At 38.9% G+C, this 27,130-nt stretch overlaps 1 protein-coding gene across 4 annotated transcripts in view; it reads left to right on the forward strand.

The window, feature by feature from the left end:
• The window catches only part of FRMD3 (FERM domain containing 3), a 154,317-nt gene that overhangs the window by 115,053 nt on the left and 12,134 nt on the right, over positions 1-27,130 (forward strand). For all 4 annotated transcript variants that reach the window (XM_052778098.1, XM_052778099.1, XM_052778101.1 and 1 more), the window contains 7 exons: positions 6,324-6,411; positions 8,187-8,275; positions 10,584-10,647; positions 11,680-11,768; positions 15,088-15,162; positions 15,718-15,786; positions 18,987-19,108. In XM_052778098.1, coding sequence (XP_052634058.1) covers positions 6,324-6,411; positions 8,187-8,275; positions 10,584-10,647; positions 11,680-11,768; positions 15,088-15,162; positions 15,718-15,786; positions 18,987-19,108 — 596 coding nt within the window. The remainder of the gene's footprint in view (positions 1-6,323; positions 6,412-8,186; positions 8,276-10,583; positions 10,648-11,679; positions 11,769-15,087; positions 15,163-15,717; positions 15,787-18,986; positions 19,109-27,130) is intronic.

Raw genomic sequence — 27,130 nt, forward strand, 5'->3', positions numbered from 1 at the left:
TTGGAAGGACATATGGTATGCTCCAAAACTTGCAAGTCATGTTACAGGAGACAGAAGCCACTTTGCTAGGGACTGAGGATCTGTTGAGGTTTACATGGAGGGGAGGGGGTAGTTTGGAAAAAAGCAGGACTTGGGCTACAGCAGGGATAGCTGACTTCCAGGCCTAAGGAGCCAAAGTCTTTGTAGTTCTCAGCTATACAAAGTATACCAAGAACTTTGGAGAGCTGAGGAGGACAATGATGTGTAGTGGGAGTGCACAGGCAGATAGTGGCAACAGCTGCTCAGGATCCCACCTACATGACAACCCTGGGCTGCACTGAATGTCCTCTTCACTTCAGCCTTGATAGCCCATGCTCGCTCATTTACAGTTTCCCGGTGTAGACATTGAGATTTATCCATCAGGCTATATGTTGGCACATGTCACTGCAACTTCAAAATTAGGTAATTCTCTCTAATTTAGCAATCTGGTATTAGAATGCCATTGTGTTTGCTGTAATAGATGAATAATTTGTTTGTTTCTGTTCTGCTATATTTTCCTGATGTATTCTTTCACTCCATAATTCCTATCAGTTTTAATTTGACTGAATTAGAGAGATGGCTGGAATGTATATTTATTAGAAGTTTGAAATAACAGGTTATCCTGGTCACCTACTCGTTTCCCTGAAGAATGATGTGTGTGTTGCTTTCCTCAAAACTTTGTTCTTGTGAACCACTTTTTTGTCACAGAACTGTGCTCAAAACCATTTAAAATTAAGGAACCATATTTGTAATTGTGGATGCACTTAGTTGAATATGGTAGGAGTGAGATGCCGTTTTGTTGGATTGGTGTTTGCATGGCACAGACAGTATTCCCAGAAGCTTTAGGGTAAGGAGCAGCTTTAACTGAGCAGGATTTTAATGGAAGATTATTGTTAATGGAAGATGCAGTTGTAGCAGCAATCTAGAGAAATGAACTTCAGAGACGAAACAGGTGTCTTTCCCCTCCTCTTTTCCCAAAGGTCTATCTGATACAATGAAAACCTGAAAAGATATATCAATATATGTGATTTTTCTTTTAATGGGAACTCCAAGAAGTAGTCAATAGAAAGGATAATCTACTTGAATTGAGAAAGGTAGCTGGTTTTGTTGTAACATCGATAATTTTTTAGCTTTAGGAAAGTTTTATTTTTTGTGTGTGTGTATGTGCACGTGCTTCCCCCTGCCCCTCCCCGGGAAGAGTGTTCATAATCATGATCCACAAATGTGGTTGGTTTCTTTACCAAGCTAGTTGTTGCCTGTCTCATGGTTAGGTTTGGATTCAGGTTCTGCATATTTAGCATACTGGTGAATTCGGATGTCTGTGTGAATTTCTACAAGGGATTTCTTCATCAGCTGAAGGGACCCATTTCCTCTGCCCCTCTCCTCCCTCCCCACCTCTTCTTTATCTGGGAGAAAGCTTTACGGGCTAGATGTGTGTGGACCAGAAAGATGAATCTACTGTGACATTAAAAACAGATAGCTCAGTAGATGTCTCTGTATCATGGGAATAGATTTTAAATTAATGGTAAATTAAAACTGCATCTGCTCTGTAAATGTATTCTGTCTGTTGAATAAGCTTAAAGCTGTCTGCGTCACTGCATCAATTTATGAAGTGAAGTTGAAATACAGATACCTAAGCACAGACTTCAGAGATACCACCTCAGTCTGATCTCCGAAGGCACACAAGTAATTTGAAATGTTCTGGTAGAAGGAGTTATGTAAGTGACACATGTCATTACCATGTGCACGGTGTAAAATTAAATGCATAAGCATTTAATAGACTTGTAAAAGAGTTTGATTATTGTTTTAAAGTGATTATTCAGGTTTTTCTGATCCTAGGATTCTATCTGTCTGAGAGAAAAAACAATTTTGCAGTACAAGTTAAAATTGATATTTGAGTATTCTGCAGTTTTCTAAGTTTTATATGTTCCAGCAACATTTCAGCAATTCAGCTACTTGCCAGATGTTAAGGTCTCTTTTCATAGGCAGACCTGTCTAAAGGCTTTTCTCTCCTGAATGCTGGTGGCCCAGGCAGTTCTCAGGGGAGCAGCTCTGGGCAATGTGCAAAGCCTGGCCTCACTATTCTGACAAACTGAGCCACAGCCTATAATGCAATTTCATTTACCAGTGTCTTAATTTAGTGCTTTTCTTTAAAATTATTACCACTGTTGTGCTGTTGTCCCCAGTACAACTAAAACACTGATAATTATAGCAGATTTGTGTTTCAATACCACATAGTCCTCCCTAGTACCTTCATCGTGACTAAAAGTACTAGCAGTCAGACTATTTAAAAACATCCCCACTGTCTGCCAGAATCTCCTGAGCTTAAAGGAAAAGTAAAAACTACTGAAGACCTTTAATACTATAATTGTATAGCAATCGGAGTCTCAACCACCTGTAAAAAGATTTAAAGAAACAACAACAAAACCTCAGCCATGTGTAAGCAGTTCTGTGATCAGTATATGGTGTAGCTAAATGTGTTGATTCTTTATGCAGAATTCTGGCTTTTTTTTAGGTTAAAAGGAAACCCAAGGAACCTTGTTCTGCTGAGGGATGTCCTGTACAAGATCAGGGATATAACAAGGAGAATACTTCATAGATGGAGATCCTTCTTGAAATAGTTACTGTGGTCTCTTCTGAGACTGCAGTGAAATATGTCCACAGTTGCAGGGCAGGGCAAAGAGTGTTTGATGGAGACTGAGCCTATGTTATTTAAAGCTTTATGGCTGATACTTTTCCCTGGTTTGCATGGAGGTGAATACATAATGCTTCTAGAGGCCAGATCATTATGTACATACTTATTATTCTTTGAATTAATTGCATTGAAATACCCTACAGACCATAAATACCCAGAAATTAATTGTACGTGGGGCAAAGTACAGTAACTTTTTTTGACATAGAGATGAGGCAAAAGGATGGACAATAATTATGCGATTTATTATTATTAGTAGTATGTTAATGGTAGTATCTCACAGCGCTTTGTAAGTCAGTAAGAGAATCAGAGAAGACAGATGAAGTGACTTCACTAAGGTTATTCAGGAAGCAAGAAACCAAGAATAGCACTGAAAATGTTTTTTCTTTGCTGTTATTGCTATATAGTCTTCTCTGTTTGCTAAAAGGAATTAATACTCAATCCTGTGCTATCTCATCCTTGACTTTCACTAAGTTTCCCTACTTCAGTATGTAACAACAGATACATACCTCAAAGGAAAGGTATGAAGGGGAGAAAATTCTAGAGTGAATTGGTGTGGGCAGCCAGCAAACCAAGTAGATCATTGTTGTGGCACACCCTGGAGGTATTCCCTGTTGAGCTTCCTGGCCTTTGAAGTGCTTCAGAGTTGGGGGGCCTGTGGGGAATAAACAGAGCTTGTACATCCTCTAGTGTGTACTTTTCATGAGCCAAAGGAAAAATCAGAGAGTAATGTAGACTTCTCAGTCTTCTATTAAAGTCTTTGTTTCATTAAAATTTTATTAGGAACTTTTAGATTGATTGAATCCTAGTTTGAATCATTAATTCATAGCTAATAACTGTGGAGCTCTGATTTCACAAGTTATCCACATTTTATTATTTGTGTGGTGTACAGAAACTTTTCTGTGTCATGTTTTCTATTACTGGTCCTGTTCAAAACCTTTGGCACACTGCAGCTGGGTGCTATAGTGGCTGCAGCATATAGAAAGAGAATACATCTTCCATTTAATGCTGAATACATTCTGAAAAATTTGGGAAGTCATATAAGGTCAAAAGGAGTGAATGCACTGAGAGAGAGACCTGACATTACTGAGAGAACTGAGTTACAAAGCAGCAAATATGCGTTGTCTAAATATTCCTTGTTTTTCCACCCTAAGAGACATTAGTTGAAACACTTGCATAAGTGAGGAAACTCTATATGTTTTTGCGTAAGGCTGTTTGTTGCACGTAGAAAGCTTAAAGGCTTTTAAACGAAGACAGTCAAAGGCATATCTAATATTAAATCAGCGACTCATACAAAATGTTGACTTTTCTTTACTGATAGAATTTGCTATAGTTACATTTTTATTTAGTAATGAAAATTTAATTGCAAAGTTACAGATGAAAAGTGTATTATCAAGGCTTGAATATTAATCCCTTGATAAGGGATGGATGAGGATTTTTTCATTTGATATTGCCCTTGACTCTTCTGCTTTGTGATGTTCTTGTAAGGCTTTGCACAGTAGCCATTTGATTAGCCTGTAATCCGGTAAGATCCAACCTGTCCATGTCTTCTGCTTTTTTCCCCAAGTGCCACAGCTTGTTCCACTTGATGTGCACAAAGACAGCATAGTTTCAGAGGCTATAGGTGAGGAGAGCATGCTAATTCTTTTTTAATGTGTCTTTTCAATAATAATTGCTATTTAATAGTTTTTTCCCTTTTGGAAATGCCAAAACCCCCAAATCACATCACTCCAAATTATTTGTCACTTTTTGGTCCTTTCAAACCATATGACTGACTACTTTCTTTTGTACTAGCAAAGGGAGGTGGGAAAAAGATGCATTATATAATCTTATTTTTCTGTAAGGCCCAATTTCCAATAAGCACTCAAACCATCTATGTGTTTGGCTGTTTTCACTATGCAACATAAGTGTTCTAAGTAATTTAGGTCAAGTTAGTTAATTACCTCTGTCCTGTGCAGTTGGTTAGTGCACAAAACAAACTTGTTGCCTTTTTAAGGCTCATTTTTTGGTCTTACAGTTGTGATTACACTTAAAGTTGTGATTTATTAATATTGAAAAGGGAGAAAAATGGTTTAGTAGAAAGTTGGTTGGGCAAAATAAGCATTTTTGTTTTGTTTGCTGCTTTCATGCTGTCTTCCCCTTAAATATTTAGCTGTGTAAATGCAAATTTGTAATTTTTGGTGTTCCACTTCATACATGTTCTTCTCCATTGGAAGGTGGTGAGAAAGAGACCAAAAAAGGAAGGAGAAAGAAGGGCACTTCTCTAATCTCGGGTGGTTTTTTTTCTTTAAATCTAAACTTCAACAAAAATGTGATCTGAAATGAAGTGCAAGGAGTATAGTATCAAAGAGGACCAAAAGACATATGGAAGAAGCTGAAGAAGTATCATGGAATTGACTGGGAGACAATAAGCAGGCACAAATTAAAACTTTGTAACAGAGAAGGTTATTGACACTTACATTGCCACAGGGCATCAGCTTGCTAGGTTCAAAATAGGATTTGACATCCACAAGCATGCTAGGCATTGTCTGAATTGTTAAACTGAACTTTGGGCTGGATACTGAATGTTTTATTTCAATGCTTGTTGGTTTCTAGCTACTGGGGGAAAACAGACTTACAGGGAAATTATTCCACACCAGTGTATGGAGCAGTTTTTAAATGCCAATTCCCGAGTGCCATTGGTCACAGTGTGAGACTGGACCCCAAAATGCAGGGGTAAGATAAAGTATTGCTGTGTTCCTTGAAGATTTGTCTAAGGCTCATTTTTTTGATATTTGTGTAAGAAGCATTTATGAGGGCTGGCTTTCTAAAGGTCCTAAGCACCGCTCATTGTCACAAACCCATGTTATCTATCAGAATCCTGTACTCTAGTCATGCAAATACATAAGTAAAATAATACTAGGAACAGTTCACTGACAAACAGGCATTGTAAATCTGTGTTAGAGCTTGTTGTAATGGTAGGAGTTAGAAGAGCAAAAATCAAATAATGAAACTTACTCTAGAACTCAAGTCTTGCATGCCATGTTTCAGGCTTTAGTGTATATTCATGGTTGATTATGGACACCCTAAAAATAGGGGCATATAATGGAAAAGCTGACAGATTATGAACTATCATGTTGGTAGCAGGCACTGCTATAATTAGGCAAGCATCTGAATAGACAGTGTAATATGATTGCCATGTTTATACCCCGCGCTGGAAGGAATGTTTGTTAATCTGCACAATCCTTTTAAATGAGTTGGGGAGCAAGAGTTTGTGGAAAAAGATGCTGAGGTTTATTTCATGTTCAGGCTGATGTGCATGTATAACAAAAGACAACAAATACTTGCAGGATAATGGATAGCTGTTTAACTGCATAACATGTTATTATCTCAGGACTGAGAAAAAAAACATCAGAATTTACCTGAAAACATCAGGCACTGTGCAATTCAGCAGGAGAAAACATGTGAAAAGTTTTCTATCTTTACATTATAAACAGAACAAGGTTGAAATAGTTTGTATTTCAGTAAGAACTTTTCTTTCCTTCTTTTTTAGGCATTTAAACGCTCCAGTCAAAAAGTCTTTTTCTCCTGTTTTCTTTTTGGTGTCAAACTGCTGTTTCTTTTGTAATTTCAGAGGTCAGAGCCCAGCTGTTTCTGAATTTAACTTGCTCCTGAAAGCATATTCTTTGGAAACTTATGGTGTTGATCCTCATCCTTGCAAGGTAACAGTTTTTCTTTACTAACATTTAGTAAAAAGCCATTAATTGAGTTGATTTAGCCCTGTTTTTTATCCAGGCACTAATAGGGAGTAATTTATAAAAGAACTTGCCCTGGAACTACACATTATGTTTAAGCCTTGGAAGAACATTGACTGGTTGGCATTTCTACATCAGTCAAAGGAAAGGTCTCTCCAGAGGAAGCAGAACATTGTAGGAGAATGTGGCAGAGTGTCACGACAAAAGCTTTGCTTATACATCATAATTTCTTTGCATTTAATGCAAAGGTTTCTCTAAATATTCCAGGTGTGAAATACTTTATTTGCCAAGATTTTCAGGATTCAGTGTTACTCAGTCCAGAAGATGCAACAACTGTTAGTCCTTGGCAGATTAGTTTTTCAAACACCATCAAAATATGCAAATCTTAGGAAGAACAGCAAACCAAATGTACAGAGGGGAGAACTGGGTATGCATTTGCGTATTCCTCCACTTTGCTATTTTGTGGCTCTTTATGAGAAGGTGATTTTAGTTACCGGTTCTGATTATCCCTTACACCTGCATTTTTAATTACTTGTTTTTATCTGCATAATTTGCAGTGTTTGTTTTTAGTGTTAGTTGCTTCATGTTTTAACTACTGCTCTTACTTTGGCTTGTATACCATCTCATTTGGTGGAACAGCAGTGCTGTCCCGTTAGCTGTTCTGGTGGTGAGTGCCCTTAAACAGTCAGCTCTGACATGAAGCTGCATCAGATTTCATATGTACTTTGCTAGGAATGGTGCTCCTGTGTGAAATACAGGGTCTGGTTCAGAGCCCAGTGAGGTCAGTGACTTAGTAAACTTTAGTTCAAAACTATACTGCAGATTTTCACAGGGCATCTGAGAGACAGACTTATGTTGGCACTTAGGACAAAGTCAAATCTGGCTCAGAATTTCCTCTTTACCTGTGTGGCAGGGCTTGTAGTGTGGGGGCATGCAGGTGTTCATGGCCAATGCCTAAGGAAAATTTTTCAGTAAGTAAGGTGCTTCCCTGGCTCCTTAGGACATGCTCCTTCCAGTGCTGTGGCTGCTACTCCAGAGGCGTTGCTGTTTCTGTTCCCCCTTATTTTATTTGTGGAACATAAGACACAATAAAGTTGACTAACTTTAGCAAGGTGAGGGTCTGGAACTTGGGATGGACAGGAAATCCAGTTAATACAAAATTCACTTGAATCATTGCTCAAAAACTATAAGCCAGAACTTTTATTGTGGAATTAAAAATTTAAATAACAGTCTTTCCTATTTGAAAGGCAAGTATCACCATATGTTCTGGTTTGTACTCAAGAGTACTTGCTTATTGTAGTAAATGCTGTCTGTCAGCAGTACTTCCAACACAACATCTCACGGGGGAGCAACGTATTATGAAATCTTAAAAAATATCAGTGTTGAAGCAGATATGAATCCCTGGTTTGTAGTTAGTCAGCACGTTAAGAATAGCACATGCACAGAAGTATGTTTTCAACAAAATTAGTAAGTATACCTAAGGATTCGCCGCTGTCATCAGCTACAGATAGATGGAAACAAAGCATAAGATGCTGTTACGCATTTAAATGCCTAGAAATAAATGAGGCCTGTATTGCCAAGAGCAGTCTTTTTTCTTTAGAAGTGTACAGTTTGAAGGCAAAATTTATTTTGAAAAGGAAAACAAAATGGCGGTAATCTGTAGTGGGGTAACAATTTATGCTATCAGTAAGAAATACCTCACTGGATGAGGGGAAAATTATGTTTCTTTTTTCTCTTTCAAGGACTCAACAGGGACGACTACATTTTTAGGATTCACAGCTGCAGGATTTGTAGTTTTCCAGGGGAATAAAAGAATTCATTTGTTAAAATGGTAAGTATGTGAAGTAAGAATAGATTAATATGCAAGAGTCTTTTCTCCTGTGTCTTCCCTTCTTCCTACTATCTTCACCTGCATTTGTTGTCTTTAAGGTGAACCAAGTGAATATTCCTTCTCTTGCCCCATTATGTTTCTGTTTCAAAGGATCTTAGATGAGAAGTAGAATAATAATAATTTGGTCTCATTCTTCCTCCAGTGAAAATTATTCTGCTGGGTGCATTAGTCAACATAATGCAAAAATGCTAAAATTGAGTAAGTTGATTTTTCAACTATGTTGTAAATCACCAGTGAGGCTTGTTGGAAGAGACATCTGGAAGAGTTTACAAGAGTCCACCTGCATCTTTATTTGACTCTTGGAAATGTTGCTATTTCCTCATTTAATAGCCTCAATTTGAAAACTATAAAAGAACTTATTTGGTAAGCAGAGGAGGAGGTGAGAATCCCTTTGAATTTTTATTTTTTAGCCTCTTTTTTTAAAGCAGTGGACACTTATGCAATTGTCCTTGCTTCGTCTGGCTTTCCTTTTCTGCTTCTGCAAAACATTTGACTTAATTGGGCAGCCACAGCCACATTTGAGGGAGCGGTAAAACTGAGCTGCTGCTGGTACTGTAACAGTAGCTGGGCATGCCCTCAGCAGTGTGCTGCAGAGTGAGCACAGTCATGCCCAGATGTTGATAAATCTCATTTTAGCCCTGCTGCTTAACAGATGCCCACAGAAGTTACTTAGATGTGGCTGCTCCACCTCAGCGCTCCCAGCCTGTCTTGTGGGAACAAGATGGGCGGGAGGCGAAGAAATGGGGAGGTAGTTTTTTGTGTAGAGCTGGACTCTTTGCTGCATGTCCATAGAACTCCCCTTGATAGTTGACTAACCTGAAATCCTCAGAGGTGCAAAGTCAGTGTAGTTCTGTCTATACAATTCAGTTCCCTGTGGAGCTCTGGGGACATGTCTGTCAAATACCATCCATTTGTGATCCTGGATTTGTACTGTAGTTTCCCTAGGGTTAATTTCAGGTAGCCCTAGTCACAGTGCTTCAGTGGTTTGTGCTTGTGGCATAAGGACAATGTGACTGCAATGTCAGTCTACAGTGCAGGGAGGACAGAATAACACTTGCCAAGGATGTATCCACCATACGGTGGGAAATTAGTTTCTCAGCGCTTAGTTTTTCATGTTAGTTAAGGATAATGTGTCCCTTCGGAGATCTCTGTGTATTCATTTAGTCCATTGGCATGTAAACCAGGTACAAAATGCCATAGTGATGGAGGAAAAGCCATTAAGCTGTCTCAGTGTTACACTGGCCATTGGAAGTTCGATCTGGTTTATCTGAATTTATCTGCATGCCATGTACTGCTCCTTTCATTTCTGAGACCTAGAAGTGAGTGCTAGTAGTTTTAACTGATATTAGCTGAAATTTGCACTGCACAGTAAAAATCCAAACTAATATTTGAGATTTTCTTTTCAATGGAAAAGCTTTCTCAACTGGAATGATTTTTTGTTGTTGTTGTTTAATGTTAAAGCAAAACTCTTGTTCTAAAGTTGCAGGGCTAGCATTGTCCTTGCCTCCAGAATCATTCCTATTTCAGCCATCTGACATGCAAAATCTTTAGAGAAGTTTAGAAAAACTACAGTGTCTCCATTTTAGCTGTGGTAATGACAAAATTTCCATTACAATTTAAGCAGAGGCATCACATTGCCTTTATACGGTGCACCGCTATTCCATCTGTAGACTGTGCTTTCAACCTTGGTTAAATTAAATTTTGACATAGGTTTGCAACTCACAAGGCCCCAGTAATAAGTGCTGTCAAACATTTTCTTTTTCTTCCTGTTGTGTTCTGTCTGTAAGTAGCTAGTTACTAAAATGTGTGGTATGAAACCACAAGTAAATAAGGATAGAGATAAGAGTATTTTCTTTCCCTCAATTTAATTACATTAGATGTTCCAAGGTTTTAAGATAGAAGAGGAATTACAGACTGTGTGATAAATAGAATGTAAACATCAGCTTCTGCCTACTTTTAATTTCCTCTTCATTTTCCAGCAGCCAAAGTTAATTCTTTGAAGGTGCATAGGGATGTAAAGAAATACTCTGGGCTTATGTTCTCTACTCTAAAGAACATTAGAATATTAAATACTTTTATGCTAAAGGTTGTAAGACTTCTGTTGAGGCTCTTTGTCATTTGACAGCCTGCTTGACTTTGGGAATCAAGGAAACTTGCATGCAAGTTTCTACATACCTGTAGAAATGGGTTCTACATACCTGTAGATCTATCTATTTTTCCTATACTTAAATGATTTTTCTCTTTCTAGGTGTGATGTCTATAAACTGAAATTTGAAGGGAAGACTTTTTATGTGTTTGGAGCTCAGAAAGAGGTCAGGTTTAATATTTTCACAGAACTTCTGTATATGATTTAGAATCAACTAAATCATAACATCATTTTTTAACTAAACAAACTTCTAAACAATCAATAATTGTACTTCATATTGTAACTACAATATAGAATATGAGTGAACAAGAATATTGCTGTTGTCAAAAGAATGTCTAATTTGCAAAGGGTTGAGACATTTCTCACTTAACATTCATGCAGTGCTGTGTTGATTGCTCATGGTTTTGGTCATCGGTGTAGTCAAGTTTTAACGGATTTTAAAGCGCTAAAGCTGTACCTACCCACTCTAAAGCATGAGTGACATCTGTATATGATTGAAAATTCAGGTGAACATTGATACCTGGATCAATGTGAGGTATTTTCAGCTAATTACAATCATGTCCTCAAATATTGGTCAGCTGAATAGGCTGGAGTCTGTCCCAGGCAGTCAGGAGTCCTGTCCTTAGGCTCTTGCCATTGAAATCGTAGAGATTTTTGCCTACAGGATGCTATAATCAGTTCTGCCCCTAGGGCAGAGTAACATAGCCCAAGGTTACAGGTTTGGGTGCAGTCTAGGTGAGAAATAGAAAATGAAGGAAGGAAATCACGCCAGAGGTGTCAGGGGCTGTTTGTGTGGTTGCAAGGAGGATTTGATGGTAGGACATAGGGAACAGGGAGAAGCAGGTGGTACGTAGTGCAGCAACTGTGCAAGGTGAAATATTGAATATAGAGACTTCCATCTTTTGATTTTGGTGTGAATACCATTGGTACAGGTTTATTCTACAAGCCACTTGTACATATGCTCTTCTCTGTCACCTCCAAGCATCCCCTTGTATTTCTGAAACAATTGCCTGGGCAGCTTAAATATCAGCTACATATTGGTTGTACTTCTGTGGGTGAACCACAGAGCGAGGCTACTCAGGAAAACTTGGTCTTCAGTGTAGCCGGTTCATGATGATGCCATCAGGTACAGCTACTTCAGTCTTCGAGAATTCTACATTTTCATTACTTTTATTTTCCTTCTTTTTCTTTCACTTAGAAAAAGGCTGTGCTGTCATTCCATACCTCTACACCAGCAGCCTGCAAGCATCTTTGGAAGTGTGGGGTGGAGAACCAGGCTTTTTACAAGTATGTAAACCTGAAGTGATTATCTATACTAAAAGTAAAAAAGTGTGCATGTGAGTAGAAGGTTGTTTAACATGAAATGTTCCATTTAATTAACAGAATTCAAAATGCAGACAGAAAATATGCAAGCTAATGAGGAATATTATTTAATTTCAAGCCAGTATTGTAAATTGTTTAAAATCTGAATGAGGCAGGGGGGGTTTGGCAGTGAATAATTACACTTCTTCCAGCACACTGGTTTTGCTGCTCTGTAGTGTGATGTTGGATGGACATGGTACTGCACTTGTGTCTGGGAACATAGCTGTTAATCTTAGCCGTGTTGTTGAATACCTTGAGAATGAAGGAAACAATCTGTTGTACTTGATTCTCTGGGCTCTTCTGCTGGTAGGTAATGTTCTCCCACTTGAAATCCAAGGTTTAGTAAGAGTTGATTAAAAAAAAAATTCTCTGAAATGATTTAAAAAAGAAAAGAAAATGTTCTTAGATACATTTTGCAAGTTGCCAGCTATCTCGTTTGATTTTTTTTTAAAAGCCTTTAAATTGTCAAGAAAAAAGGAGTGTCTTCCTCCCTATTCCCTAACAGAGAACTTGAAAATAATTCCTCATTAAAAAGCTCTTATTGTGTTCTTTTTGCCCTCTGTTGACTTTGTTAGATCTGTTTATTGATGCTTCCCTTTAGACATATAGCTTTTATTCTTGTTACTTAGTCTCTCCTTACAGCATCTTGCATATTTTATAAAAATTATTGTTTCTGTGTTGGAGTATAACAGCACCAGGGGGCTGCTGTAAGGGTGAATAATAACTAAGTGGGAAGGATGTGTCTTCTAACATGGATGTTAATGACCTGCTTTATTTTGGAGAAGATTCCTTGTTTCATTTCAACACTGGTACAATAACATATCAATATAATCTATTCAATTGATATATTCAGTGAAGAAACAGGAAATATGAGCTGGAACAATACAGCTGTTAATTCTCTATGTTAATGTCTACTGTGTTTGAGACTAAATTAATAAAAAGATTATCAGGAGTACTTTCCATTGGAAGTACACATAGTGCATAGTGTTTGAGCAGGTTTTTTTTATATTTCTAGAAATAAATAGAGGGAATAGGAAACAGTTCCCACCCAAAGGAGAGAAATTAGTGCTCAAAGTAAAGATGTCTGAGGGAGACTTATAGGAATATCATCTCTCTGCTCTTATTGTTAAATGGTTTTTATATTAACTGTTTGGGTTTTGGTTACAAATACATGGTTGTGGTGGGTTTGGCTTTGACTAGGTGCCAGATGCCTGCCCAGCTGCTTTCTCACTCCCTCCTCCACAGGTCAAGGGGAGAAAATAAGATGAAAGAGGTTATGGGTCGGGTTAAAGACAGAAAGATTGCTTACCAATTCCTGTCACGGGCAAACCAGGCTTGGCTTGGGGAAGGTTAATTTAATTTGTTTCTGACCGTCTTGCTCTATTTTAAAGTGTCAATAAAGGCAAAACTAAAAACACCCCTTCCCTCTTTCTTCCCAGGCTCAACTTCACTCCTTCATTTCTGACTCCTCTATGTCCTTCTTGCCCCAAGCAGTGCAGGGAGATGGGGAATGGGGGTTGCAGTCAGTTCATAGCAGTTTCTGTCTGCTGCCTCTTCCTCCTCACACTTTTCCACTGCTCCAGTGCCCTTCAGGAACTGCTCCAGCACGGGTCCTTCCCATGGGCTGCAGTCCTTCAGGATAAACCTGCTGCAGCATGGATTCTGCTCTATGGGCCACAACTTCTGCCAGGAGCCAGCTTCTGTGTGGGCTCTCCGCGGGCTGCAGCTTCCCTCAGAACATGTCCACGTGCTGTAGTGCAGGGTCCTCCATGGGCTGTAATGTGGATATCATCTCCTCTGTTGTGGACCTCCATGGGCTGCAGGAGGACAGCCTGCTTCCCCATGGTCTTTTCCATGAGCTGCAGGGGAATCTCTGCTCTGGCACCTGGAGCACCTCCTCCCTCTCCTTCTTCACTGGCCTTGGTGTCTGTGGGGCTGCTTCTCTCATGTTTTTTTCTACTTTCCAAATGTCTTCGGGCACTACCGTGGGGTTATTTCTTTAGCATGATTGCTTAAAATTATGCTTGCCTGTTTCAATTTTGGTGGGTCTTAAAAGAGGACTACTTTAGTAAAATGAAGATTGGTAGTGACACTCAGTGGAGAGGAACCTGGTGCATAGATTGGAAAATAGTAATGGTTAATAAGCAGAGTGCAGAAAAATAACAACAATCCTCCAAACATGAAACTGAAGCCAAAGCAATCTGTAAATAAAGGCTTAAGATAGTAGTTTTGAAACAGCAAAAGTTTTCATACATTTCAGAGAAACTGAGTTGTACTGAGTGTGGACTGTTGGTTACTTAACAGCATTAGATAAATCCTGTTTATGTTCTGTATGATAGCAACAAGGTATTCCAATAAGATTAGAACAGAGGTAGCCAGGTTGTGTAAATAATTCATGATAATGACACTTTGCTTTAATTAGATTTCGTCCTCTCCTCTGCTTAGAAGCGCTTGAGACTTGGAATTTAAGATAAGGTCATGATTGCTTGGCATGTCTTGAAAAACAGCTTTAGTCCTGTCTTGATCCAGGCTCAGGGTTGACTGTTGTGATTATTATCAAGGAGATACAAATCATAGGAAATTGTTTACTAGGGTCTGGAAATGAGAGACTCGATATGAAATCAATTTGCCATTTTGAAGGCAGAGAATATCAAGGAGATGGAGTGTCTGGGATACTCTTCCATGATCTTTGTGATAAAAGACTGTGATAAAAGGTTGCTGTGTACTTCGTGATTAGAGAGAAGCAGTAGGATATGACGTAGGCTACTAAGGAGTTGACTGTATAGAGACATTGGAAAAGCAACTATTTTTGGAGGCAAGTGTTACCACTTCTTTATTATTTCTTTGTTTTACTAGTGGGGAAGTGAAATAGCCATCTCTTCCCACAAACAAGGTGGTGTTAGGGCAAACTTGTCCTAGGGGGCTTTTGGTGTACCACAGTCTTTCCTTCATCCTGTGAATGAGAGTCCCTAGAGATGCAGCAAGTGCCTGCGTTTAATTTTCTTGCTTTCCTATCCAGGTAATCACTTGTTTTATGTTCAGTTTTTCCGTGCTGTCTGAATTGTTTTATGTGCGCTTTCTATTGTAATTTGTGTAATGGCCTTAAAAAAAGTTGGAAAGGCCAATTATTGAGTATTACTTTGTGGTATAAAAATAACAAAGCTTGTAGTTTGCCTTGTTCGTTTTTGCTTATCGTGTTCCTTCTGTGCTGAAAATGTGACAGCCTCTGTTCTTTTTCTTCAAGGTATGCAAAATCCAGTCAGATTAAGACCATGTCCAGCAGCAAGATATTTTTTAAAGGCAGTAGATTTCGATATAGGTGGGTGTTTGCTGTTTCTTTTTCATGGTAAACCATTTCAGAAAGTAAGAGAAAACATCAGTAATTACTCATGGCAAATTGAGGGATCTTCCTTCTTGATGACCTGTTCACACGTAATTCAGGTCAGGATTAGAAAGATTTTCTGTTGTCTCTTTAGCATCCTGGAGGCTTCATGCAGACTTCTGTCAAAGACCAGTTTCATGAGAACAGTGTTCCACTTTTGGTGCAGTTTCTGTAAAAACAACGATGCGTGGCCAGTGCAGAGACTGTATGTCCCCTGTAACTGGGCAGTTCTGGACCAGGGGTGCATTAGTGGGATAGTCCAGTCTCACTCCTAGCGTTCTACTACAAAAGTTTGCTTTTTCTTCAGTAGCTTTGCAGAGAAGTGGTCAGCAGAATTTTTAATCTGGGACACTATATACCCACTACATAGGATTTTTTTTTTTCCTTTTTTTCTTTTGAATGTAACTTAATTGTTCATTTATGTATAGGGTTTGGCATGTAATGAGCTCATCTTAGTATTTGCTTGAATGTTTATCTCATGTTTTAATGCAGTGGAAAAGTAGCCAAAGAGGTGGTGGAGGCAAGCTCTAAAATCCAGAGGGAACCTCCTGAAGTTCACAGGTATGTCTTGACATTCAATATTAAAGTTTAAGGACTAAGGAGGATTATTGTTCTCTACAGAGAAATTCTCTCTCCTTTACTGTGAGATGTAATGGCTGTCATTATCAGCTTCCACAATGAGGCATGCAAGTCTTGGGAAATATGTGTTGCCAATGTTACAAAATTCTGACAACGCCGTATTGTCTCCTGCACAAGGGAACTTAATCTGTGCTGCTTTGAAGCTGGGTTTAATCAATCAGTCAGATAAGTAGCTTATATTATTTTCTGTGTTGTGACATAGACTGTTATTACATGATCCTGACAGAAAAGTACGTTCTCATTTCATTCCTAGTTCTTGCCTGGTTTTGAAAGATTCTGTTTTGTGTAGGTACATGGGTATGTTTAACAGTATACTTGATAGTTTTTGCATAACACAGTCAGATTAAAAAGCAGGAAGTTCATTCAGTAAAGAGAAAAAAGATCAGACAATCTTTTTTTCAGAGAAAAAATTGACTTGTTAGAAATAAGCAGCTAGATTTTAAAAGAAAACTAATGCTTTCTGGTCCTTATCACTCATTGTAGTGACAGTGAAAATTGGTAAGAACCTAACTAAAGTCCTTCAGAAAAGAAGAAAGAGGCCAGCACGAAAAAGCTATTTAAAAACTTTTAAAAAAGGTTACTGAACTTTGTGAACATTCTACAGCCATATCCTTATTTTTATTGTGATTTTTTTTCAGGGGTAGGATGTGTGTGTTTGGTTTATTTTTAATTGAATATGGCTATTCCATCTATATTTGAGAGAAAAGTGGATTGTCTTTACTAAAGGGTAGGAATATATTTGCAGCAAATATTTATAAATATGCTGTGCAGCCCTACTATGTAGTTAATAGTAAGGCCATGCAGGGATGCTTTTGAACATGCTTTTGCAGATTACATTTTAAAATGGGGTAAGTGACAGTCTAGAATGTGTTGACTGAGAACACGGAAGACAGAATATAGGTCCATCATTGAGGCAGGGTAGAATACTTGGGCACACAAATGCATTTTAAATGAAAATAGTTACTCACATAAGGAAATAACTTATTGCCTACTTCCCATAGTGTTTCTTTCTTCCACAGTATAAGAAAGGGTTTTAATGTAAAATTATTTTTTATCTTGTATTTTGCTTTTCTTTGCTTTCAGTATTTAGTGTATTTTAAGCATATTGTTTAAAACTTGTAGTGTACATGAAGAAAAAGATCAGAGGGCAAATAAGTTTATAGAGCAACTTCATATGGCTTTAACACCCATAAATAGTAATATATATTTTTTATGATTAACCTTCTTAAAATGCTTGCATTTACAGTATAATGGTAGCTCCAAGTTCAGTTTCTTAGAAAGACTAAGAAAAAGTCTAATGATTTCAAGTGTTTTTATAGTGCAGGTTTTGAAATGGGAGACAGAGGTAGATAGCTTGTCCTTCTAATAGCACAAGTAGGCAAAAAGCAAATTTTCAGCTCAAAAAAAAGTAGGCTTCAGAAGCATGTTACTCTGTGAAAGAGGATTTCACGGTGGGAAATGGTAGTTTTTTGGATGCAAAACTTTTAGAGGAAATTATATGATTGAAGGCAAATATACATACATATTTAAATATATATAAAGTTTTCTCTCCCTGTCCTCCCTTCCTCAAAGTCAATTCAGTGGTGACATGGCTGTATTGAGAAAGAAACATGCAGTTGTGAGGAGGTTACTGTTCAGTATCTTTGTGTTTGGATATTACACTTAAAGCACTAGGGACTGAAAATCTGTTGGAGTGTGTAGTCATATAGCATTAATGCAGTGGAGAGTTCTGACAAATGCACACTGAATGATTTAATATTTTGATTCCAGGGCATGCCTGAAGGAGACATCTTTGTAAATAAACATGGAGTAGGAGCCTTATGTGTGCTCCTAGGCACTTCTATTTTGGGGGTTGCTTGATAGCTCTTTACAGCAAGCACGAAGATCATGGGGATGCATAACAAGCCTGTGGAGGTACTGCTGGGTTGCAGTGATTGTAATTACAGTAATCTGAGTGAAAAACTTCTTTGGAAGTGAAAATTTAAACTAAATAGCTATTACAGACTGCTCACAGAATGCAAATGAGGACATAAGTAGCTTTGGTCATACATTAATGAGCAAAGAATCGTGGCAATTGAGCAAGAAAGCTTGTTTATCCCCACAGAATATTTAATGATATGTAATGTGACTTAGAGTAGGACATCTGTGTCCCAAGTTTACATAAATCCTCAGCAACACACAGTCCCTTCTTTTAATTTGCAACAGGTGCTTTGTTCAGTTTGTTTATCTATGTGGAATTGTAAGTTGAGTCTTTGTGCAAAGTTGAAATGCATTTTTTGAAACTTCCTCACTGTACCTATGTACCATTTGAAGTCCAGTAGAATCCTCTTCCTTTTCATCTTTGCTTCTGTCAAAAATAAATATTTTATAATGTAATGGTTCAAATTTATTGCAGGACTCTTGCTTCAGGCCTGTATCATGTAAGTCCTAGTTAACTTATTCTAAAGAGCCATTTTATATTCTCAGTAATATGATTTTAGCTAATGAGCCTCATGACTGAAGCAAATCAACAGCATTCCTCAAACTTTCCTGAGAAAGTTCAACACCTGCTACCAGGAAAGCCTGTTAGCGCCAAGTAAGACAAGAAAGAAAACCAGCCTGAGCACCTGGAGGCATGGTGTAGAGGCAGTATCTGGTGTGCGTGAGAATGAGAGCACTGTGTATCTGTTAACTGAAGGGATACGGTTGTTCCTGCTTTAGTCTTTAGTCTGCAGTGGTCAAACCATAACAAATCCTTTGCCCAGTCCCGGAGGCAATGGAACAACATCAAGAAAATTATTTGTATCCTCTCTACCTTCCCCTTCCATGAAGCCAAATACTGATGTGTGCTGTGCAGTGTGGAAGGAACAACACAGTGAAATCCTGAGTAAGATGAAAAGGAGTCAGGCTGTGTAAAGAGAAGTAAACCATCACAAAACTTTCTCTTGCACTTCAGATATTGAAAGGTCTATATCTGCTGAGGGTGCAACATAACACGGCTGAAAGCAGCGTTCAGTGTGCAGAACTTGTTATGATAGCTCAAGGCCTAGTGTAATTTATGCAAAACAATTCTGAGATGAGATGTATTGAACTGCAGTTGTTTCCCTGTGAATAAACTGATGCTGTTTTCCCCCTTCTTTTAGAACCAGCATTACCCAGAGTCGCAGCTCTCCCTCCCTGAACAAGCAACTCATAATCAACATGGAACCTCTACAGCCCCTCCTTCCTTCTCCCTGTGAGGAGGAGGAGGTTCCTTTAGATGAAGGTGAGTCACTTACCCAATTCCTGCCAAACACTACCAATATTTATTCTAAAACATATGGAAAAGGCTGTGTTACTGACTCAGCGATATGGAAGAAATCTAGTAATTTCCATTAGAAGTACACCATTAATCCTCTGCATGTCATACTGAGAAATGATCACTAGCTCAAGGAACAAGCCTCATGTGAGATACATAGTAAGGAAAGTTACTGCTGTTGAGCTTTCTGTTTCAAAAATCTTTTTTTAGATTGTCAGGTGAAAGGAATTTAACAGGAAATAAATAATCTCAACATAGCACCATTTTACTAAATAGTAACTGCAGTTACTCAGGAGTGAAAACCAGCAATTTACAGCTAGGTGTGTTGTTTTTCTTCCTTCCCTTTACTTTTATATTTCTTTCTTTCTGTTCTAATGTTAGGAAAAACTCTGTGCTAATTTAATTCCATTGACAAAAAGGGACATTATTTGAAGCTCAGCTAGGAAAGATTCTCTGCTAATTTAATCCCATGGACAAAAAGGGATGTTATTGAAGATCAGTTTGAATGCATTTTGTAGAACAAGGTTTTCCATTTATTTGTTTGTTCCTTGATATTTTAAAAATCACATTCAACACCTATCTTTTGAGATCCAGTCGTTACAAAGAATGGTATGAACATCTTAGCCATCTTAAATGAGGGTAACTGCATTCTTCCTAAGAAGAAAGGAAGCCAACCGAACAAAACTTAACAGTAGTTCTTACTTGAGATGTAGTGAGCTAATTGTTTCAGAATTTGGGAAATATGAACTCTGCTGTTGCTTTGTTGTGGTCAGTTGATGGGAAGCAGAAAACAGCTGAGCAAATATGTTCATTTTCATGGGAGTGCATCCTAATTTCATTTCATAGGAGTCATATGAACAGGTTTTGTTCATTCTTTGGGGTTTCAACACTGAATGTAGTAAGAATAGGGTGAATTAGATTATCTGTGTACTCAGCTTATTATAATAAGTAGTAGTAGCTACATGACAGGTAGTTAATTTTAACAATTACGTTTACCTCTGCTGTGAAATACCTGCATCTGAGAATTCACTTTCTGGCAGCCGAGTACCAACACTGTGTTCCTGCTAGGCAGTTGCCACCACTGCAGAGTAACAACAGCTTGCTGCTTGTAAGGCTGCTGTGCCACACTTACAACTCTAAGCAATGAAATCCATTTCTGGAAACTGCTGACTTATTATTGCTATATGCTAACCAGAGAGTCATAGTTTCAAATGTATGTATTACATAAGTTTGAAAGTCGTGTTTCCTTTTAGTAATACAGATTGTTGTTACTACTACAATTTAATAGAAATATTTGCTGGTGGGTTTCCTGTAGAACATGTTATGCACAGTTAAATACCACCAGCTGCTAAGTTAACAGTATTTAGCTCTTTTACAGTATTTTTCTGTAGCGAACTTGGCTATATTATAAAATTGCAGCTTGAATTGATCTCACAGCTCTCTGACGCTGATGCTGGCTCTCTTCCCCACATGCACTCAATCCTATTCTGTGGATTCCCATCTTCTTGCACCAGCACTAATCACCCCAGAGTGAACTGGGAGAAGGAGTTAAAAAAAAATAAATTACCCCTTGACCCCCAAAAACCACCCAACCAACCACAACCCCCTAACTGTACAGTGACGCACTACTGCCTGGCTCAACCCTTAAGTGGCTTATCAGAGAGGTTTGGGCAAGGGCAAGGGCAGAAGCAGGAGGTGGGGAGAGGGGAAGCAGCTAGCCCTGGGACTGACTCAACTGCATTGGGAAACTGCTTTTAGTGTGCTACACGTGTGAAACAGCCTTGGCATCTCTCTAAACGTCGAGGCCTGAGGTGGGGGTGGACACCTGGGGTGCTTTCCAAAGAGCCTGCAGATGTTGTTGAGAGCACGGTGCAGCCCTGCCTAGGTCAGATGTCCCTTTGCTGCATGGGTTGGCTAATGCAGCTTCCAGCACCCATGCTCGTATTTCTGCAAGGTGCTGCCGTATGCATATGGATGTTCCAGCTGCTGATGGCTGAGACCTTCACACTGTGCTGCACTGTGCTGTGTAGATCGGCCCAGCCAACTTGTTGGCAGACCTGGCTATAAGAGGGCTGTCAGCTATGCATACGTTGCACAGACTCAGGAGAGTGCACACCTTTGTCTTTTAACTGAGCAAAATGTACTTCTTAATTTTAAATTGGCTTTATATATTATGAGCAAAACACATGGCCAAAAATATGGTGGCCTCAGTGTCTTGAGTAAATACTTCTGCTTCCTGAAAATTCTGGAGAGATGAACTCTGAGTTGGCTGAGCCTGGGTGATATGAAACTGAACTAACAGAAACTGGCAAGTGAGAAGGAAGATTTTGTGTCAATTACTTGGTAGTTGCTAGGGGACAAAGCCACCAGAGATGGTGATAGCAGAGTCTGCAGCGGATTTTGAGCAGCTTCAGCTTGCCTTGTTGTCCTTAAGATAATCCTTTCAGATGGAAAATAAACACGATGCAATCAAATATTGAAAAACAACTAAAGCCCAGCCATTCTCCTGCATGAAATTTCATCTTACAAATCTACTCTGGCTGTCATGCTGAAGTGAAGCTGTCCTCCAAAAAGCCTGAATTGTCCAGTGGTTTTGCAGACATGTAAGAAAGGGTGTGCTGACTGAACATGGTCATAAACGACCACTGTTTGTGGGAAGAAAGATACTGCATGCCCATGATATCACTCTAATAGTTACTTTAGCAGTTGACACTTATGCAAGAGTATTTGAAAACAAGTAATAGCATTTTATTTTTTATTAGAATGGCAAGCAAAAATATCCTGAGTTTGTCTATTGGTGTCTCAGTCTTCAAGACGCAATTATTCAGTCTGCACTTAGAGACCTGTCGTGGTTTCAGCCCAGCCGGTAACAAAGGACCACGCAGCCGCTCGCTTACTTCTCCCACCCCCCTCCAGTGGGATAGGGAGGAGACGGAGGAGAGAAAAGAAAAAAAAAAACTGGAACCTCGAGGGTTGAGATAAGGGCAGTTTACTGGGACAACACAAAAAAAGGTTACAACAACAACAACGGTACTAATGAAAGAATATACAAAACGAGTGATGCACAGTGCAACTGCTCACCACCCGGAACCCGACGCTCCGCCACTTCCCCCACCGAAAGTCGAGAGAGCTCCCCCCGGCCCGCTCCCCATTTATATACTGAGCATGATGTCACATGGTATGGAATAGCTCCTTGGCTAGTTCAGGTCAGCTGCCCCGGCTATGCCCCAACCCCACCTCCCGGGTTCCTGTAAAAATTAACTCTATCCCAGCTGAACCCAGGACAAGGCCATATACAGCTGTCCAATTACTAATTTAAGCACCTAGATTTGAATTGGTATTCTTACTTAAATGTGCTTTTATTCTTATTTTAAATTATAGTTATGTAAGTGACTTACCTAAGAGATTGACCATGAGCCAATACATGTTTTATCAAATTAAAAAACTAATCCCAAGGCCTCATGTCTTAGGTTTTGCTGGTCATCTGTCGGTGCTTTGTTGCTACTGCTTAAGATTTTTCAGGCTTTCACATTCCTTGTTGCTGACTCTTGTTTTGCACCAATGTCCTTTCTGTCTCAGGAGGAGGAAAGAGGCATGGTAGTGTAAAGATGCAACCATAAAATTACTGTTGTGCATAGAAGGTTATCACATGGAATTAGATTTTACATGTTTAAGTGTCAGGTATGCTTGGAGAGATCATTTGAACCTAAAAGACATTCTTCAAAAGGCACCTAGCTACAAAAGTTTTAAGTGTATCCAGAAGTGTGATTGCAAAATTCATCTTCATCACAGATGGCCAAATTAGGTCCTTCTGAATGGTCCTATTATGTCCTTTCTGTGGTCCTTGCTCCATGTACAGTTGAACAAATTATATTTCTTTTGGTATTGCTATAGGAATTGTGTGGCTGCCTTCTTTCACCCTCTGACTTGGTGGGACAGATTATTGCCTGTCCTGATCACTTGGCAATTATTTTGCAGATGGTAGATCATTGTCTTTGGATTTCCAAGCACCAAATGCTATCAGGGCTTCACTTATTTGCATAGTCCAATTAAAAAAAAAAAAAAAAGGCAAAACCATACCTTTGAATCACAGGATATTAATGTGGTTTTGACAAAGTAATGAAAACTTCTTTTAAGTCACGTGATACTTGTGTTCTCAGGTTTCATACATGAATTATTTTCCTGGTGACATTGACTCTTGCTTTTGGAGCAACTAAAGTGAAAGTAGCGTGCTTCAGTCATTCCATTGATTGATCTACCTTGTACTTTATTTTAGAAAAGAGAGAGTTTATGGCACAGACTCACTCTGAATTTCTCCTGTTTGAAGTCCATGTTCCTCAATTTTTTCTTTCCCAGATTTACACATTTTTTAGATGTCCTCATTGATCTTTTAAGATTTTTTTTCTTATGAAGTTGTATGCCTGTGCATCTGAGTTTTGTATGGAGAGCTCTTATCCTTTAGCTCACTTACTTTTGTGTGTCACTCAAGTCTAAGAAATATTGCATTAATGGCAATTAATTGGTGTGAATGATATCTTTACTTATCTTTACTTTATAATGTGGAGTCTTTGTTGCATCTTACGCGCATGTATGGGAATGAGCACACACCAGCTACTACCAGTCTAGTTGTCTGTGTGTGTGTGGGTTCTCATCTGTGTAAGCTTTTGTTGTAGAACAAAGGCATATGGAGCTTTTGTGGGTACAGCTTAGGCAACAACACATGAGCAATTGGCCACTTATGAATAATAGTATGAATAAATATTAAAAATATGCTAGTAAAATATGAAATAATGTAAAGTATCTGTTTACATGTTACATTTGTACGGCAAGAACACTGTAACAGGTAATCTAGTCCACTTTTTTCCTTGGGCACAGCTCAGTGTTGTTACATTTAATTTTTGTTGGAAAAAAAATTGCTGGGTTAGTGCTAACTGTTTCTCTGGGTAGAACTAATACACAGCTTGTCAACATTTGTATTTTTAAGATCATACCTGCTGTACATGAGACACAATTTATCTTAATACATCAGAGAGAATCATGAAATGTCTTGTGTCATATAGCATCAAACAGCTTTTCCCTGTGAAATTAGCAGAAGCAATACTCCTGTTAGCTGATTGTACCTGCTCTGTGTGTGGGTATATGATATAAAAAATTGTAATATGTAGGAGTTCATCAGATTTCTTGATAGCTTTTCTAAATAAAATAACAGTTCTGTTTTTAGATTCCTGTGGTCTGCAGAGATAATTAATTTCTTCTAATATTCCATTAAACTTCGTAGAGGCCAAAGTGAGCACCCTTAGTTCAGGTTATATGTAATGGAATTTTCTACCAGTTTTTTGGTAGTTTTTTAACATTGAGATAGTTCTCTCATTTATGGAATAAAGTCTGGTCATCTTAAGTTTCTCCCATTACTGCGCACTTTGTCTTGCAAGTTTCTGGCAGTGTCCCAAAGAGTGTTCTGGCCTCAGGAGATCTTAACATCACTGCATGTGTCATTGTGTCTGTGTTCAAAAAACTAACTTGGATTTACAGTCCTCTAACCATGTAATTGAGCCCTACAAGGTCTGAAAACAACTTGTTTACAAGCAAACCTTTCACTTCAAGATAACAATACCAAATGCTAACAAGAATTAGCTCAGCTAGCTTTCCTTCATAACTTATTTACAAATTCTCAGATTTCCAGGTGTTTACCATCCCATGTGTCTATGAAATAAGATCACTACTTTTGTTACAAACTAAACATTTCCCCCATCACCATAATAAGGTACCTCTAAAATCTGAAGACAGGTGATGATATACTTCCTTTTCACAAATATGTGAAAATTGTTATGCTTGAATAGATATTTCCTGTTCACTATTTTCACCGGCTGGGGAAGGATATTAGTTTTGAAGAGTGTTTTATTAGTTTTAGTTTTCTGGTTTTGAGAGGGGATTGTTTTTGCTTTTGTAAACCATACTTTCTGATTTTAACGAGAAGTTAGGTAACCATCCGCTGTTTTCTGCCTCTTTTGTAATGGGGCATGAATGCTAAGGGTCTCTGTCACAGTTCCGACCAGTCATTAGTCTTTCAGCTGTGTAATAACTAGAGTAGCAATTTAGGAAGGAGGAGAGTGACAAGAGCTGCAAAACCAATTAGTTACTGAGAGTAGACCCGTCGCCTTTCTGGCCCTCTTCTGCACATGGAGTCCCAGGCAGCTCTGCAGGAGAGAAGCAGGCTCCTTGTCTGGAAAATCCTCTCTGAAAAACATCTTCCAACCACCATGCAGGACATGCTGCCATTGTCAGGTCATGCAAAGTCTTCTTTCTCTCAGGAGACAGAGCCTGTTCCTTACTTGCTGAGATTTAGTAGTAGAGACAGAGAGTTGCTGACTGAGCTGCAAGATTTCAGCATAAATCTCCCTTAGTTTTGTATGCATGGTTTGTTGGCAGTGACTTGAAATCTCACAGTCATTTCTCTTTTGCAGAAGCATGGTCACATGAAACGTAATTGATACACGTTTATTCATTGACATGAGTGTGCTCCTGTTGGAAATCATTCACAGCCTTGTACAGGTGATGCTTGTGTCCTCGATTAGGCTTTCCTTTGCATATCGAACACATTGATGGTTAGACTTTTGTAAGAATTGGTGCTTTCCAGTTTTTGTAGCTGTGTACACAGTGAAGGTTCAACCCTTTTTAGTGAGATTTTAATGATCCTCTTCTGGTTGCTACAACAGTTATGAGAATAAAGATGAGAACAGCAGACAGAATCTTGCGTCTGAAGTGGTGACAGCATGGAGATAGGAAGCAAAGGGGCACTTGATCTTTCCTCAGACCCACAAGGAAGTGCTTGCAGAGAAGGAAAGGAAGAGAAGAGTGTTTGCCCTGCGGGAGGAAGGAGCAAAAAGGAGTACTGCTGGATATTCATACTATATGGACAAGGCAGGCAGGGGAAAGGAGCCACCGTAAAGATGCTTTCAAAAGCTCCACTGAAGCAGATGTCTTTCATGAGAGAAATCACTTGGTGTAAAATACGCATTTGCAGGACTCTCTCCCCTGCCCCCTTCTTTCCCACATATTTGCATGCACATCATTGACATTATGGTGCAGAGGGAACAAGGACATCAGATAATGAGGACTCAGATGGCACAACATGTTGTAAACATTAAAGGTAAGTATTCTGGGAAGTGAGAGACTACATCCCCACCAGTACACTCCTTCCAGTTTATCTCCTCTCTGTGGTTTCAGTGGACCCAGTAAGAGCTCCTTTTCCACTAGGACAGTGTGATGCTGTGCATGTGGTTGCATTCCAGCTGGAGCAAGCTATCAGCAGCCAGCATATGTGCGTCATGCCTTTTTTAGGAGCCTGCATATCTCTGTTGGACGTGGATGGGGAAGTGCCCAGCCTTCTGAAGCAACACTTCTTTCTGGTGGATATGAATGTGTCCAATAGTTGTCCACAAATGGGAACTGGAGTACATATGCAAAGAGAGACATTTTTCCCAAACTGAGGAGATTTCTCTTCTTGTTTATACACAGGCAGGTCAGCTTTGATTCTAGTCTTGAAATGAAAGCATTTTCATCTCATTGGCTTGCCTTGTGACTAAGGTTTGTAACCACAGCATAGGATTTTTACTTTTGTATCTATACATTTCCTGCAAATATTTCCCAGGCAGTCGTAGGGAACTGACATCAGTGGCCAAACTGAAGGTCTCCAGAAAAATAATGGCCAGTGTCATTTTGTTCTGTGAAAAACAGACCCTTAATACTTGCCTTTTGTTTCACTGCACCACATTTTGATGCCTTGGATATTTTTATGCTTGTGTGTGTGGTTCAGCTGTTATGCTAGCAACTGCTAACTGAGATGGATGCTGTGGAAGTTTGTATTGTACGTTATGAGGCATTTGGAAATGTTTAAAAATAACCTCTCGTTCTGTTCCCTACTGGGATATTTTTCTTGGCCACGTTAGAAGATTGTCATTTGATTCATTGAGAGTGACTTGTGTTAGT

The sequence above is a fragment of the Harpia harpyja genome, chromosome Z (assembly GCF_026419915.1).
Source record: "Harpia harpyja isolate bHarHar1 chromosome Z, bHarHar1 primary haplotype, whole genome shotgun sequence".
Taxonomy (NCBI): domain Eukaryota; kingdom Metazoa; phylum Chordata; class Aves; order Accipitriformes; family Accipitridae; genus Harpia; species Harpia harpyja.